Raw genomic sequence first — 12273 nt, 5'->3', positions numbered from 1 at the left:
ACCAGCAGCCCTGGTTAACAGGGGAGGTCCCAGATGACTGGAGGCTTGCCAATGTGACGCCCATCTACAAGAAGAGCCGGAACGAGGATCTGGGGAGCTACAGGCCTGTCAGCCTGACCTCAGTACTGGGGAAGGTCATGGAGCAGCTCATCTTGAGTGAGCTCACCAGGCATGGTTTAGGAGGCCTGGGTATGTTGGGTTGGGGGTTGGACTTGATGATCCTAGAGGTCTTCCAACCTTCATGTTTCTATGATTATATGATCCTTGCTGTCAAGTGATTTGATTAGTAACTCCTGTTTTCTTGGGACTAGGTACTTTTGCAGTTGCAGCCCATATATTGTTAATTCATTTAAAACAAGAAGTAAAATTTACTATATCCACTTACAACGAAGCTATGTTACCAAGGGTATTGTATTTCAGGTTCCTTGGCTTGTACTGTAATTTGGGTATTTTCTTGCCAGAGCTCAAATTCAGGGGCTGCTCTCTACAGTGAGCACTTGATAAATATCCTTAGAAGTCCGAGATGCCGCCTCCTCTTTGCTCTGTGTGGAATAATATGATATTTGTGGTGTGTGGCTGCACACAGTTGTTAGCTCTGCGGCTTGCGCAACTATAGCCATTGAATGCTAATCCCTTAACAAGCGGGTAGGGACTATGACCGTGTAGACCTGGAGCAGGACACTCGGTAGCTTTTCAGACTGTGCTGCGCTAGAATCCTTCTAAACAAGTCTTTTCGTCAGATATAGTGAAATTTTATAGGTCTTTTAGGGGAAGGGGGCAGGGTGCCAAGGCCAACGAAAGGGCTGTAATTTTGTTTTTAATCAGGGCTGGATATATAAAATGGTGTGAAATAGCAGGAAAACAGAAGTGATCAACAGTCATCTGAATGACTACTGGCTACCTATGGGGTGGGTGGGAAACTTCCAAAGTATTGCAGCAATTATTTGGGAAAACAAATTTTTAGCTAATACACTGACTCCCTTCAGGTTAAGGTTAAATCCTGGAACTATGTCATGTGCCGGGCATTCCTCTGCTCTTTCCTAGACATCTGCAGCTGGCTGCTGTAAGAAGTAGGCTGCTGGGCAGATGAACCCTTGGTCTGACCCAGCACAGCTAGCGCTGTGTGTGTGTGTCTTGTTTTAAGCTACGTCTGTCTGATCAGCCGTCCAGAACACAGAACTGGCAGCTGTGGGGCACGTTCAGCACCTAGCGTGGGTTGGGCGCTGTTGCAGGAGCGGCAGCAGATGGTCGCTATGGGAGCTGACGACGGCCACCTCCTGAGGAAGCTTTCTGTTGGCTGGGGGAGGAACTCGCTGGTGGCCACGGAGTGTCACATCTGCATTTTTCCATGCAGTTGTACTGTGAGGCCTCTGAGTAATGGTCTTGGGCACTAATTTCCTGCTGAAATATCATTTTGTTTGCTCTCTTTGGAAGCATGCCATCTTCTCGGGACAGATCTCACTGATTCATCTCAGCCACCTCGCTGCAGAGTGAGAAATGTGCTGAAATTTGGAGAAAGAAGCTGGTGGGTAAAATCAAGGCCCAGCTTCAGGGTAGAAGCTCGTTTAGGTGATGTTTCTGTCCAACATGATAAGAGACCCTCAGCACTGCATAGTAATGCAGATTAGTGTCTGAAACAAGCATGGACCAACTGAGCAGTAGGAACTACAGGTGTTTCTAATGAGGAAGGACGATGCACAAGTGATCTGGTGGTTTTGTGCTGAATTTTATCAACAGGGAAAGAGCTAATAACATCCTCGGTGTTACTGAGGTTAGTCCCTGTCCCTGAAGAAGCAGGTGGAAAAAGAGAAGGTAGTAGACCAAAAAGGAAGCATTCTGTGTTCTTCAGCCTTAAACATGGTTAATAAATACATTGTATTGTTAAAGCAAGCAAGGGTGGATCCTAGATCCTGAATTCTTGAGAGGAAGAGAGATCAAATGGAGTCTTCTTTTCTGCACCTGTATGTACCCAGGAGCAAGAAAATCCTGTAAAACCCTGCTACAGAAGAAGTTAACTCAGTTGTTCTTGTTTTCCTCCCCCACGCCTCAGTAAGACTTCACCATCTTTGTGTTGAGATAACTTTTTTTTTTAAAAAAAAGCTGAAATAAACCACATGGTCCACAATTTATCCAGCATCAGTTCTGGCTCTTGATCAATGTGACAACAGTCAATGTGTGGGTGTTTCTCCCCTTCTAAAAAGGTTGGTGTCAAGGATCAGGTAGCACAGTCAGCACAGAAGGTCTGTTACCGGTGGTTTGAGCATACTCTGTCTTTAACCTTGGAAGTATTTTATGTAGACACTATTTTAAATGTCAGCTATAGCCAAGACATAACACATCTGGTTTTGTTAATAAATTAATGTTCAAAGGAAAACCAAAAATTCCTGTGACTCATTCTCACTGTATCGTCTTAGTCAAAGTCTGAAAATCCAAGTTAGTCCTCACTTCAGAGGGAGGGCTTTCCGCTGAACTGGCTGTTGACAGAGGTAGGGCTTGTTAGCCAACGTCTTGTTTTAGTACATATCCCTTTGTAGGTGACATTCATTTTCATCATCCCACTTAAATGGATCTGTGTTGGGAAGCATTCCTGTTCTTCATAGGGACAAACTTATCTGAGCATTTTTCTGTTCCCTTTTCCCCTAGTAGAATGAGAGTGCTGCATAGGCCTGTCTGACACAAGAGGAGTTCTTCCTCCCCAGCTCAGAGGAGAGCAGATGATACTTATAAATCTGGTAATCAGAGTAAATTTGGAATTCCCCTGTAGTTCTCAAGAATAGTTTTTAGTTAAAGTAAGAATTTAAAATCGAACGGTTGACTTCGTGAAGCAGTTTCAGGAGTGTTCAGCAGGGTGAGTCTTTGCGGGTGTTTGTTATTTGACTGAAGCACTAGGTTCTGCTACTAAGGAATTGTGGAACTGACTGGTACCAGAGCCCCTCTGTGTGTGTGTGCATGCATATATTTCCTTCTAAAAGAATGTTTCACTATTTTACAGAATCCCAGAATAGTGGGGATTGGTAGGGACCCCTGGAGATCACCCCGTCCCACCCCCTGCTTGAGCAGGCACCCCCAGAGCAGGGGCACAGGGCCGCGTCCAGGCGGGGGGTGAATGTCTCCAGGGAAGGGACCCCACAGCCTCTCTGGGCAGCCTGTGCCCCTGCTCTGGCACCCGCACAGGGAAGGGGTTTGTCCTCATGTTCAGGTGGAGCTTCCCGTGTTCCAGCTTGTGCCCGTGGCCCCTTGGCCTGGCGTTGGGCACCGCTGAAAAGAGCCCGGCCCCATCCCCCTGACACCCACCCTTCAGATATTTATAAGCACTGATGAGATCCCCCCTCAGCCTTCTCTTCTCCAGGCTGAACAAGCCCAGGTGTCTCAGCCTTTCCTCCCCAGGGAGATGCTCCAGCCCCTGATCCCCTTGGCAGCTCTGCGCTGGCCTTGCTCCAGCAGCTCCCTGCCCTTCTGGAACTGGGGGGCCCAGAACTGGATGCAGCACTCCAGGTTTGTACTGTCTTGTGTGATAACCAGAGGAGCTGAGCTGCTGTCAGACTCTCCATGTTCCGGATCCACAGATGGTCTCCTGTGGGACCACATGATGAAACTAGAAGCAAGCTCTGTGTAACGAGACCTCTGTTCTGCTTCACAGAAAAAAAGGAAACTGGCAGCACAGAGCAAGGGGAATCTTTACTTTTGCTGCGCAGATTTTTGAGGGCCCTGTCAGTGAGAAAGGGTGCAAAGCAAACCGAATCATTTATTCAGAAACAGGTATTGTTTGTGCACTTACCAAGGCTAAACAGGGAACTGTTGCTGCCAAATATCTGGGCTCCTCTACCCACTGGCAAGACCCTTTTTATCCAGTTTCACATCTGTCATTACCAAGGGGTTTTCAGGTTGTCCTGTCTTTGTGATAGATCATTTAGGCTGGATATAGGCTAAAAGCTTGTTCTGTGGTGTGCAAAATGAAAGTGGTAGCTATTTTAAGGCAATGTATCACCACTTTCCTTGTTATCTAAGACCTGGCAGCCCTCTACTTTCTTCTTGCTCACCAGCAGAAGGCTATTCTGGGGTGGTAGAGATCTCCGCTTTGATTCTGTGAAGGAGGAATATGCATTTGTAGGGTTTGCAGTTCTGTTGCGTTGCCAGCTGCCTTGGGCTGACCTGGCAGTTCTCCATCTTGGCCCTCTAAGCTGTCTTGAAAATATGTAAAATAGTTGGATGAACATTTAGCTTGAACTTACCTCATGCTTGGTAACTAAAATATGCTCTTGCTTGAATTCAGCAATACCAACTTGTAGATGATCTATTTTCCCTTTATTTTGGATTTGCAGAAGGGTGTCAGGGGTGTGCTGTTACATGAGCAACTAAAAATAACTCTTCTCAAACCCAAAACTTATTTTTGAGCTTTTCTGTCACCTGTTCTAGATCCCACTTTTCTTCCTTCCTTTCTCTATCCTTTCTGTTTGGGTGTTCACCTCTTCCCCTGACGGTCAAAAAAAAAATCTCTGACAAAGAGAAACATGAGGAGCATCAAACCTGAGTGCTAGAAACCACTTCCCTGTAACTGGCTTGGAGCAGTTCTCGCGTTTGGTGAGAAGTTTGGACTTGATGATCCTTGTGGGTCCCTTCCAGCTCAGGGCATTCTAAGTCCACGTGGAAAGGACCTAGGCCTGTCACATCTCGGAGTCCTCGCAGTGTTGAGCGTCTGTGGGAAGCCAGGATGCTTCTGACAACTCAGCAGCAGCTCTTGGTTTGGTTTTTTTATGTATCTATCTACTTTTAAAAGCTGCTCTAACATTGGTGTCTGAAGTAGTGGCTCTAGTGACTCTCTTGGTGTCATTGGGTGGTTCTTTCTCTGTCCTGTTTTTGTCCCTGCTGTCAGTCTGTCTCAGGTATCACTGACTAGATCAGCTGGTGCACACCTGTGCAAGGCTAATTACATTCAAGAATTAATGTTTTAGCATCATGCTGAAGCAACTTACAGTAGATATAATCTAGAATGTGTACTTTGTGTGCTCTTCCATCAGATATTCTCAAAACCTTTCACAAACATGAATCCTCAAATACCCCTGTGATACAAGTAAATAGATGTCTCTGCTTCACTTAGGGGGACATAGATTTATGTTGTAGTTGGCTCAAGATGAGGGAGCTTTTGAAGAGAATCCCAATACTAAGTCTTGTTCCTGAGCTCTGTTCCAGATCAGCACCATGAGCAGTCTGTGCTATCTAGATCATGTTGGGATAAGGAGTGTGGGAGCTAAACATAGGTGTGTACGGACCACGTGGTCTGTTTTAACCTTTTAAAAGTGGATTTTCTGTGGGGCCTCTTCTCTGAAGATAGCTGCTGAAAATGTGGATTATAATCACAAATAGTTCCAGCTTAATTTTTGTGCGTGCGTGCCAGACAATCTGCTAGGAAGTCCTGTTCCTGATGGGTGCACATTGGTGTCTTCCAGTACCACAGCTGCCACAGCCCTTCTAGTCTTAGTAAAATACAGAACTATAGCATAGAGTAGTGGAAAGGTTTGGGTTGGAAGGGACCTTAAAGATCACCTAGTTCCAACCCCCTGCCATGGGTGGTGGCACCTTCAACTCAATTAGATTTCTCAGAGCCCTGTCCAACCTGGCCTTGAATGTTTGCAGGGATGGGGCATCTCCCACCTCTCGGGGCAACCTGGGCAACCTGTACTGCCCTCTCAGTACAGAATTTCTCCCTAATATCTGATATAAGTCTACACCCTTTCACAATATGCAGATAATATCACCAAAGACAAAAGCTCCATTCCTGATGAAGGTAACAACCTATGAGGGTAGAGCCACAACTGAAATGTGTTACGTCTCACTGCCTTTAACAGTGATGAGTGTTAGAATTAGGACTCATTAGTGTATGGGGAAATGAAGAGAATGATGTTCTGCTTGGCAACGTGGCTTTTGTTGGCCGAGCAGCCTGGGCGTGTAGATGAAGCTGCAGGAGCCTGCCAGTGTGACCTGCAGAAGACTTCAGACTGGCTGGAGAAAATCTAATGCTGTTTTGCATCACATGAGCAAGAGGCAGACACTATGAGTAGCTGCAGTGTTAGATGCCGCTTTCTTCTTCCTCACCTACTGTAGGGGTAGATTAAAAATATGAATTGGAGGGAGCATATAGATCTCTTTCTCCAGCATAAGTCCTGTTCCATATTCAGGATTTAATCAAATTTCAGGGAAGTGCTGAAGTTATCTTCCCTGGCCAGATCTACCCTGACAACAGGCCTGGAGAGGATGGTGGAAAATGGGAGTCTTGGTTGCCTTGGTTCGCTGTCAGCTGCAGTAGGATACAGTCCTCAGCAGTGCACAGACATCTCCAGATTTTTTTATTTTTCTTTCTTCCGTCAGATCTTTCCCTTTTGTTATTCCCCTCATTTTGCTGCCCTTGTGTTTTCCAAGAAATGCCATTTACTCTTTCCTCCATTCCATTTGTGTGTACTTTCAGCTTTTTCAGACAACTTTGAAAATCCTAATGTGAAAAATAAAACCCAACAAAACAAAAACTGTGGTCGTTCAAAAATGCCGTTGAGGACCTGTGAGTTGCTGCGCCCAGTTTCCTGGGAGGTGGCTTGCACTTCAGCCTGGGAGTGGTTTGCTGCTTTAATTTTCTAATTAAACAGTTTTTTTTAACACCAGAAAAAAACAAATAGGGGATCCTTAGCTACCATCAGGCAGCCTGTCCTGTCTTGCTTCTTTCTCCGAGGCTCCATGTAACCCCGAGCAAAGTGGAAGCTGTGTACGAGTTACCATTGTTCAGATGCATGTTCCTCCTTCCCAACTTCTCAGGTAGCTTCAGTAGCTAAAGCCAAGGCTCCTGTGAACAGCTGGTACGTATGTAGGAGGAGATTGTTCGATAGTAGGAGTTGACATGTGGCTCCACTCCACTCTGGCAACAGGCATGTTTCTTGGCGATGCAGTGGTTTTATACAGATGTAAATGTACTCGTGGCTGAGAGCCAACGTGGTGGAGCAACTGAGAACCATCTCTAGAGGCTACTTTTTTTTCTTAAAAACATAGAAATATTCTCTTTTTCCAAGTCTCTGTGGTATGTAACCTGGCATGTTAAGGTCTTCCTTTGTGGCCTCAAGCACAGAAAGGGCACAGCAGAATCCAGAACTGCTTGGTGTGACATGCTCAATACTGGCAAAACAGCTGTGATTATGGCCAGGTTGTTATTTTGCTGTGGAAATTCAAGTCCTTCACCTTCCCCAGCTGTTCTCCAGTCCCTCTGCTGCAAGTTGCTGCTCCTGCAGCTCTGCCAGCAGTTCCTGTTAACCCCCTAATCCATGAACAGGGGTGAGGTCTATTTAACATCGCTGTTCGTGACCTGGGTGAGGGAGCAGAGCGCACGTTCACGAAGTTTGCAGATCGTGAGAGAGCAGTCGGTATGGTGGAGAGCATGGTTGCCAGTCAGAGACACTTTGATGGGTTGGGAGGATGGACTGACAGGAACCTTGGGAAGCTCTGCAAAGGCAAAAGGGCAGATGCAGAGTCCTGCACCCAGAATGGAGTAAGGCCCTGGAGCAGGACGGGCTGGGAAGCAGCTTTGCAGCAAAGCTGGCTGTGAGTCCTGCAGCATGTCCTGGCAGTGAGAGGCCATCTGCATCCTGGGCTGTGCTAGCAAGTGCAGCCAGCAGTGTTAAGGGAAAGGGAGTTTTCCCTCTCTTTGGTCTTTGTGAAACCACAGTCCTGTGTCCAGGCCAGGGCTCTGCAGCATGAGGAAGGTGTTGACATACTGGAGTGCATCCAGCAGAGCAATCGGAGGGGGGGCTGTAGTGTACAATGGAGGAGGAGAGGCTGAGAAGGCTGAGTATCTTCAGCCCTAAGTAGGCTCAGGGATGATCTTACCTACAACTACTTACTGGGAGGGTGTAGAGAAGGTGGAGGCAGGTTGTTCTCAGGGTGTGTACTGGAAGGACAAGAGGCAATGGACAGATGGGAAATTCTGATAGAGCTACGGAAAAAAAAATGTTCATTATGAGGGTTATCAAATACTAGAGGAGGCATCCAGAGAGGCTGTGGGACCTTGGTCCTTGGAGACCTGCAAACCCAGGCTGGACACGGCCCTGAGCAACCTGCCCTTGTTTGCCCTGGTTTGGGCAGGAGTTAGCACTGGAGCCCTCCAGAGGTCCCTTCCACACAGGGTGACTGCTGTGGGGGCCACTGCTCGAAGCAGGGCCAACCCCGAGGTTAGCCTCGGAGCCTTGTCTGGTTCAACTTTTGAATAGCTCCAGTGATGGGGAGTTCACAGCTACTCTGCTCCTTTTTCCAGCATTTGACTGCTCTCATCATGAAGATGATGCTGAAGACTGCATACTAGATTCCCTCCTGAGTCTCCTCCAGTCTGGATGAGTCCAGTTAACCCAGTATCTCCTTCTGCACCATGTTCTTGTATGAGGTTTAACAAGGCCCAGGGCCGGGTCCTGCCCTCGGGTCACACCAACCCCAGGCAGTGCCCCAGGCCTGGGGCAGAGGGGCTGGGAAGTGCCCGGCGGAGAAGGCCCTGGGGGTGCTGGCTGACAGCCGGCTGGGCATGAGCCAGCAGTGCCCGGGTGGCCAAGGAGGCCACCAGCCCCCGGGCTTGTGTCAGCCCTGGTGTGGCCAGCAGGGGCTGGGCAGGGATGGGGCCCCTGTGCTCGGCCCTGGGGAGGCCCCACCTCGAATGCTGGGCTCAGGTTTGGGCCCCTCGGGACAAGAAGGGCCTGGAGGGGCTGGAGCGTGTCCAGAGAAGGGCAGCGGGGCTGGGGCAGGGTCTGGAGCACAAGTGTGCTGGGGGGCGGCTGGGGGGGCTGGGGGGGTTTAGCCTGGAGAAGGGGGGGCTGAGGGGAGCCCTTCTCGCTCTCTGCAGCTGCCTGAGAGGGGCTGGAGTGAGGGGGGGGCTGGTCTCTGCTCCCAAGTCACCAGGGACAGGACGAGAGGGAACGGCCTCAGGCTGCGCCAGGGGAGGTTTAGGTTGGGTGTGAGGGAAATGCCTTCCCTGCCAGAGGGGTCAGGGGTTGGCACAGGCTGCCCAGGGAGGTGGGGGAGTCACCGTCCCTGGGGGGGTTCAAACACCGTGCAGACGTGGCCCTTGGGGCCATGGTTTAGGAGGCCTGGGGGTGTTGGGTTGATGGTTGGACTTGATGATCCCAGAGGTCTTTTCCAACCTTGATGATTCTGTGATTCTCCTGCCACACCACCATTTCGGTGGCCTCCACTGGACTAGCTATGCTAGCCTGCTGGCTGGCACCTCTGGAGGTCATCTGGCCTGCCCCCCTGCTCACGCTGGATTTCGGGGTACTGTACTGAATGAGCAGGATGAAGGAGGGTGGCTACTTGTTCCCCAGCTGGATGTGGGTGACTGGGATGAAGGGAGGGATGCAGTCATCTTCCTGGGAGGTGGCAATTTATTGCTTCTGTGGGCTGAGCTCATTGCACCCACTGAAATTACTTTCATCTCTAGCTACAGAAAGTAGTTTTCCCTCCCTAGCAAAGTAGTAAGAGGGCAGAATCCTCGCATCCCAGCAGGTCTCCAGAAGTTAAAAAACTCCGTTACATGTCTGCCAGGATTTGGGGTCTTTTTGCTTTGAAAGGCAGCAAGAGTTGAAGGTGTTTTCAAGGTAGAATTGTGTGCAGGGCCAGCGGAATCTTGCTAAACTACAAAAAAAGTACTTGCGAGATGTTCAGCATCCAGAAGATCTCAGAGTTTCCATTGCCCTTTACTTGGCACCATAGCTGTGACCTGTGGTCAGGTCAGGTCTTCGCCTCCGACTGTGGAGACACAACCATCTCCATTGCTCAGCCATTGCCCTCAACGTTTTCTCCAGCTTCTGGGTATCGAGGCTTCTTGATCAGTGCAGCGCCAGGCGCTGCTTGTTTCAGCATATCCGACAATAACCCGGCCCCGGAGATGAAGCTTCAACCGGAGAAGCGACAAGCTCACTTCTGAAGCCTGAGCTGCTCCACTGGTGCTCGTGAGGCACAACCAGCCTGTCCCATTGTTACTCCTGCAACGTGCTGGCTGTTTAGATTTTGTGCCTCTAAATGAGCTAAGTTCTGTAAAAGATTATTGTTCTTACTCCTTAAAACTGGCAGGGGGTTGCACAGGGAAATCCACCTCTGGAAAAGCACGTTGTATGAATCTAAAGGGTTTTCCTTAGACTGCTGGACTTGCTCAGGCATCAACATCAAAATCATTTAGTAAAAAAACCATTCTTCCTTGGTCATCTGTTCAACTCATTCTGCTTTGTTTATCACATATACTCCATTTTATTATTTGGATTGATGTCTTTCTCAGCCTCAGTCAGACGCAGGACAATTGCGGTATGTATCTCCCCCAGGCTTTTGTTTTCAGCAGATCGTTTGTGACACGCAGGGGCTATGGGTTGTTTAGAAGGGCCAAAACTGATCGCTGCTTGTGAGGGAAAACGGGCTGTGCTGTGTTGCCAGATTGTGGCTTTTGTTGGGCATTTTTCACTTCTGAGGTATTACGACGTGATGTTATTGCTTCTTTTTCTCTTCCTTTGCACATGAAATGATAATAATTAGATGTTGTATTTTTGTCAGACTAATAAAGTAGCAAATCTGACAAGCTTTGCTTCTGTTTCATTGTTTCTTTTCAGCCTTTTGGTGTTTGTTCTGCAGCCTTGTCTTTAGCTGTTGCTTGTCCCCTCCTTGGCCTTTGAGATTCAGGCTAATCCCTAATGAAGTGGGTGGAGTATTGCATGAAAACAATCCCAAGGCAATCAATACTGGCAATATTGCAAGAAAAGTTCAGCTACAGATGGGAAATATGTCAGAAATTTAAGGCCTGCTAGATTGTCCTGCATCAGACAACACAAAGACAGAAGTCATGTCATCAGAAAGCCCAGGAAAGTCAGATCTCTGGCTCGTTTTGGTGCTGAGGGTTGCTCTTGTTGGTCAATATCTCTGTAACAACAGTCTTGCTTTTTCCACCAGTTCAATTCTGATACGGTTTTAATCATGTTTAAGAATCTCTGGAGCTAAAAATACTATTCTAAACCCTCTGAAACCTCAGTTTCTCGACTTCTAAATAGGTTGAAGTCTTTGTTGTGGGTTAGCTGCCACAATCATCTGAAGACTGGAGTAGTAAAGGAGCAAGAAGATAAATATTTTGTAGCTCTTTTGGTGTCACACTGCTACTATTAAAATTGCTTCGAGGACCAATGAAGTTAATGACAAATACTGGAAATAGTTTCAATCTTAATGGGGAAAATGAAGTCATTAGTATAGGGTTTGGGTCAGGGAAGCAGCCGTCTGAATGCAATGAATGTCTCGTTTTTGTGCGGGCTACAGAATAGTTGAGACATGGCTGTACTTAATGTTTTTAGCACTACTAACTTACAGGGTATGGAAAGTAATTCAGGTGAGGTCCCACAAGATCTTCCCTTCTTCTTCTCCCCGGACTTTTAATTATCCATTTCCAAGAGAGAAAGACCAATTATCTCTTGTGTTGGGGAAACACATCAAAGAGGTTCTGTGATACCTCAAGCCTTCTTGTACCGCAGCTGTGCCGCCTGTCCTGCAGAGCTTGGGTTTAGCTGGAGGGGCTCATTTTTCATGACCCACTCATTTTCTGAGCTGCTCTCGGAGACTAAAAGCCAAGTTAAAACAAAAGCGCGATGTTTCTTGCTTGTGTCTTAATTGTAGTTACCCGCTGCTGAAGCTGCCGCTGCCTGGAACAGGACCTGTGGAGTACAGCACCCTCGTAAAGGATTACTCTCCACCCTCTCCAGACGCAGGTCTGCAGCAAGGGGATCTCAGCGAGCGTCCCGACTGGGTGAGTCCTGCATTGGGGGTGGCGGGGTGTTCTGGGGGAGATGAGCTGGCAAAACATCCCTGCTGTGCTGCCTACGCTTTTCTGTAGTCAATGAAAAATATTTCTGGTGACACATTGCTTTGTGTGACTGCTAAGTTTAGGCTGTATTTGTCTTGTATTAGTCTTACTCTATCAGCAAAATGGGTGCTAGGCATTTGCAAGACTTAAAAGCTTTGAAATGCAGTTTAAGAGCCCATTTCTCAAGGATAACTTTATCTAAGGCAAGTAGTGCACTTTGTAAAGCATTGTTAGGTTTTAAATAAGTTTAATGATGGGCTCTGGCATAACAGGTCCCATTCTCTAAAGTCATACGAAGGCATGCAGCAGGACAAGCCTCCTGCTGACACACACCGCTTCACGTACCTGCCTTTGGCCTCCTCTGGCAGGTAAGAATAGGATTCAGTCAGCCTTTACTGCTCTGACTGTCTGTGGAGATG

The 12273-nt window shown here is 47.9% G+C and overlaps 1 protein-coding gene across 2 annotated transcripts in view; it reads left to right on the top strand.

Moving 5' to 3' along the window:
• SCAP (SREBF chaperone) overlaps positions 1-12273 on the top strand; it is a 72650-nt gene that overhangs the window by 25961 nt on the left and 34416 nt on the right. For both annotated transcript variants that reach the window (XM_064445225.1, XM_064445224.1), the window contains exon 3: positions 11668-11797. In XM_064445225.1, coding sequence (XP_064301295.1) covers positions 11668-11797 — 130 coding nt within the window. The remainder of the gene's footprint in view (positions 1-11667; positions 11798-12273) is intronic.

Source organism: Phalacrocorax carbo, chromosome 2 (assembly GCF_963921805.1).
Source record: "Phalacrocorax carbo chromosome 2, bPhaCar2.1, whole genome shotgun sequence".
NCBI lineage: Eukaryota > Metazoa > Chordata > Aves > Suliformes > Phalacrocoracidae > Phalacrocorax > Phalacrocorax carbo.
This window is presented reverse-complemented; position numbering and strand designations above follow the sequence as displayed.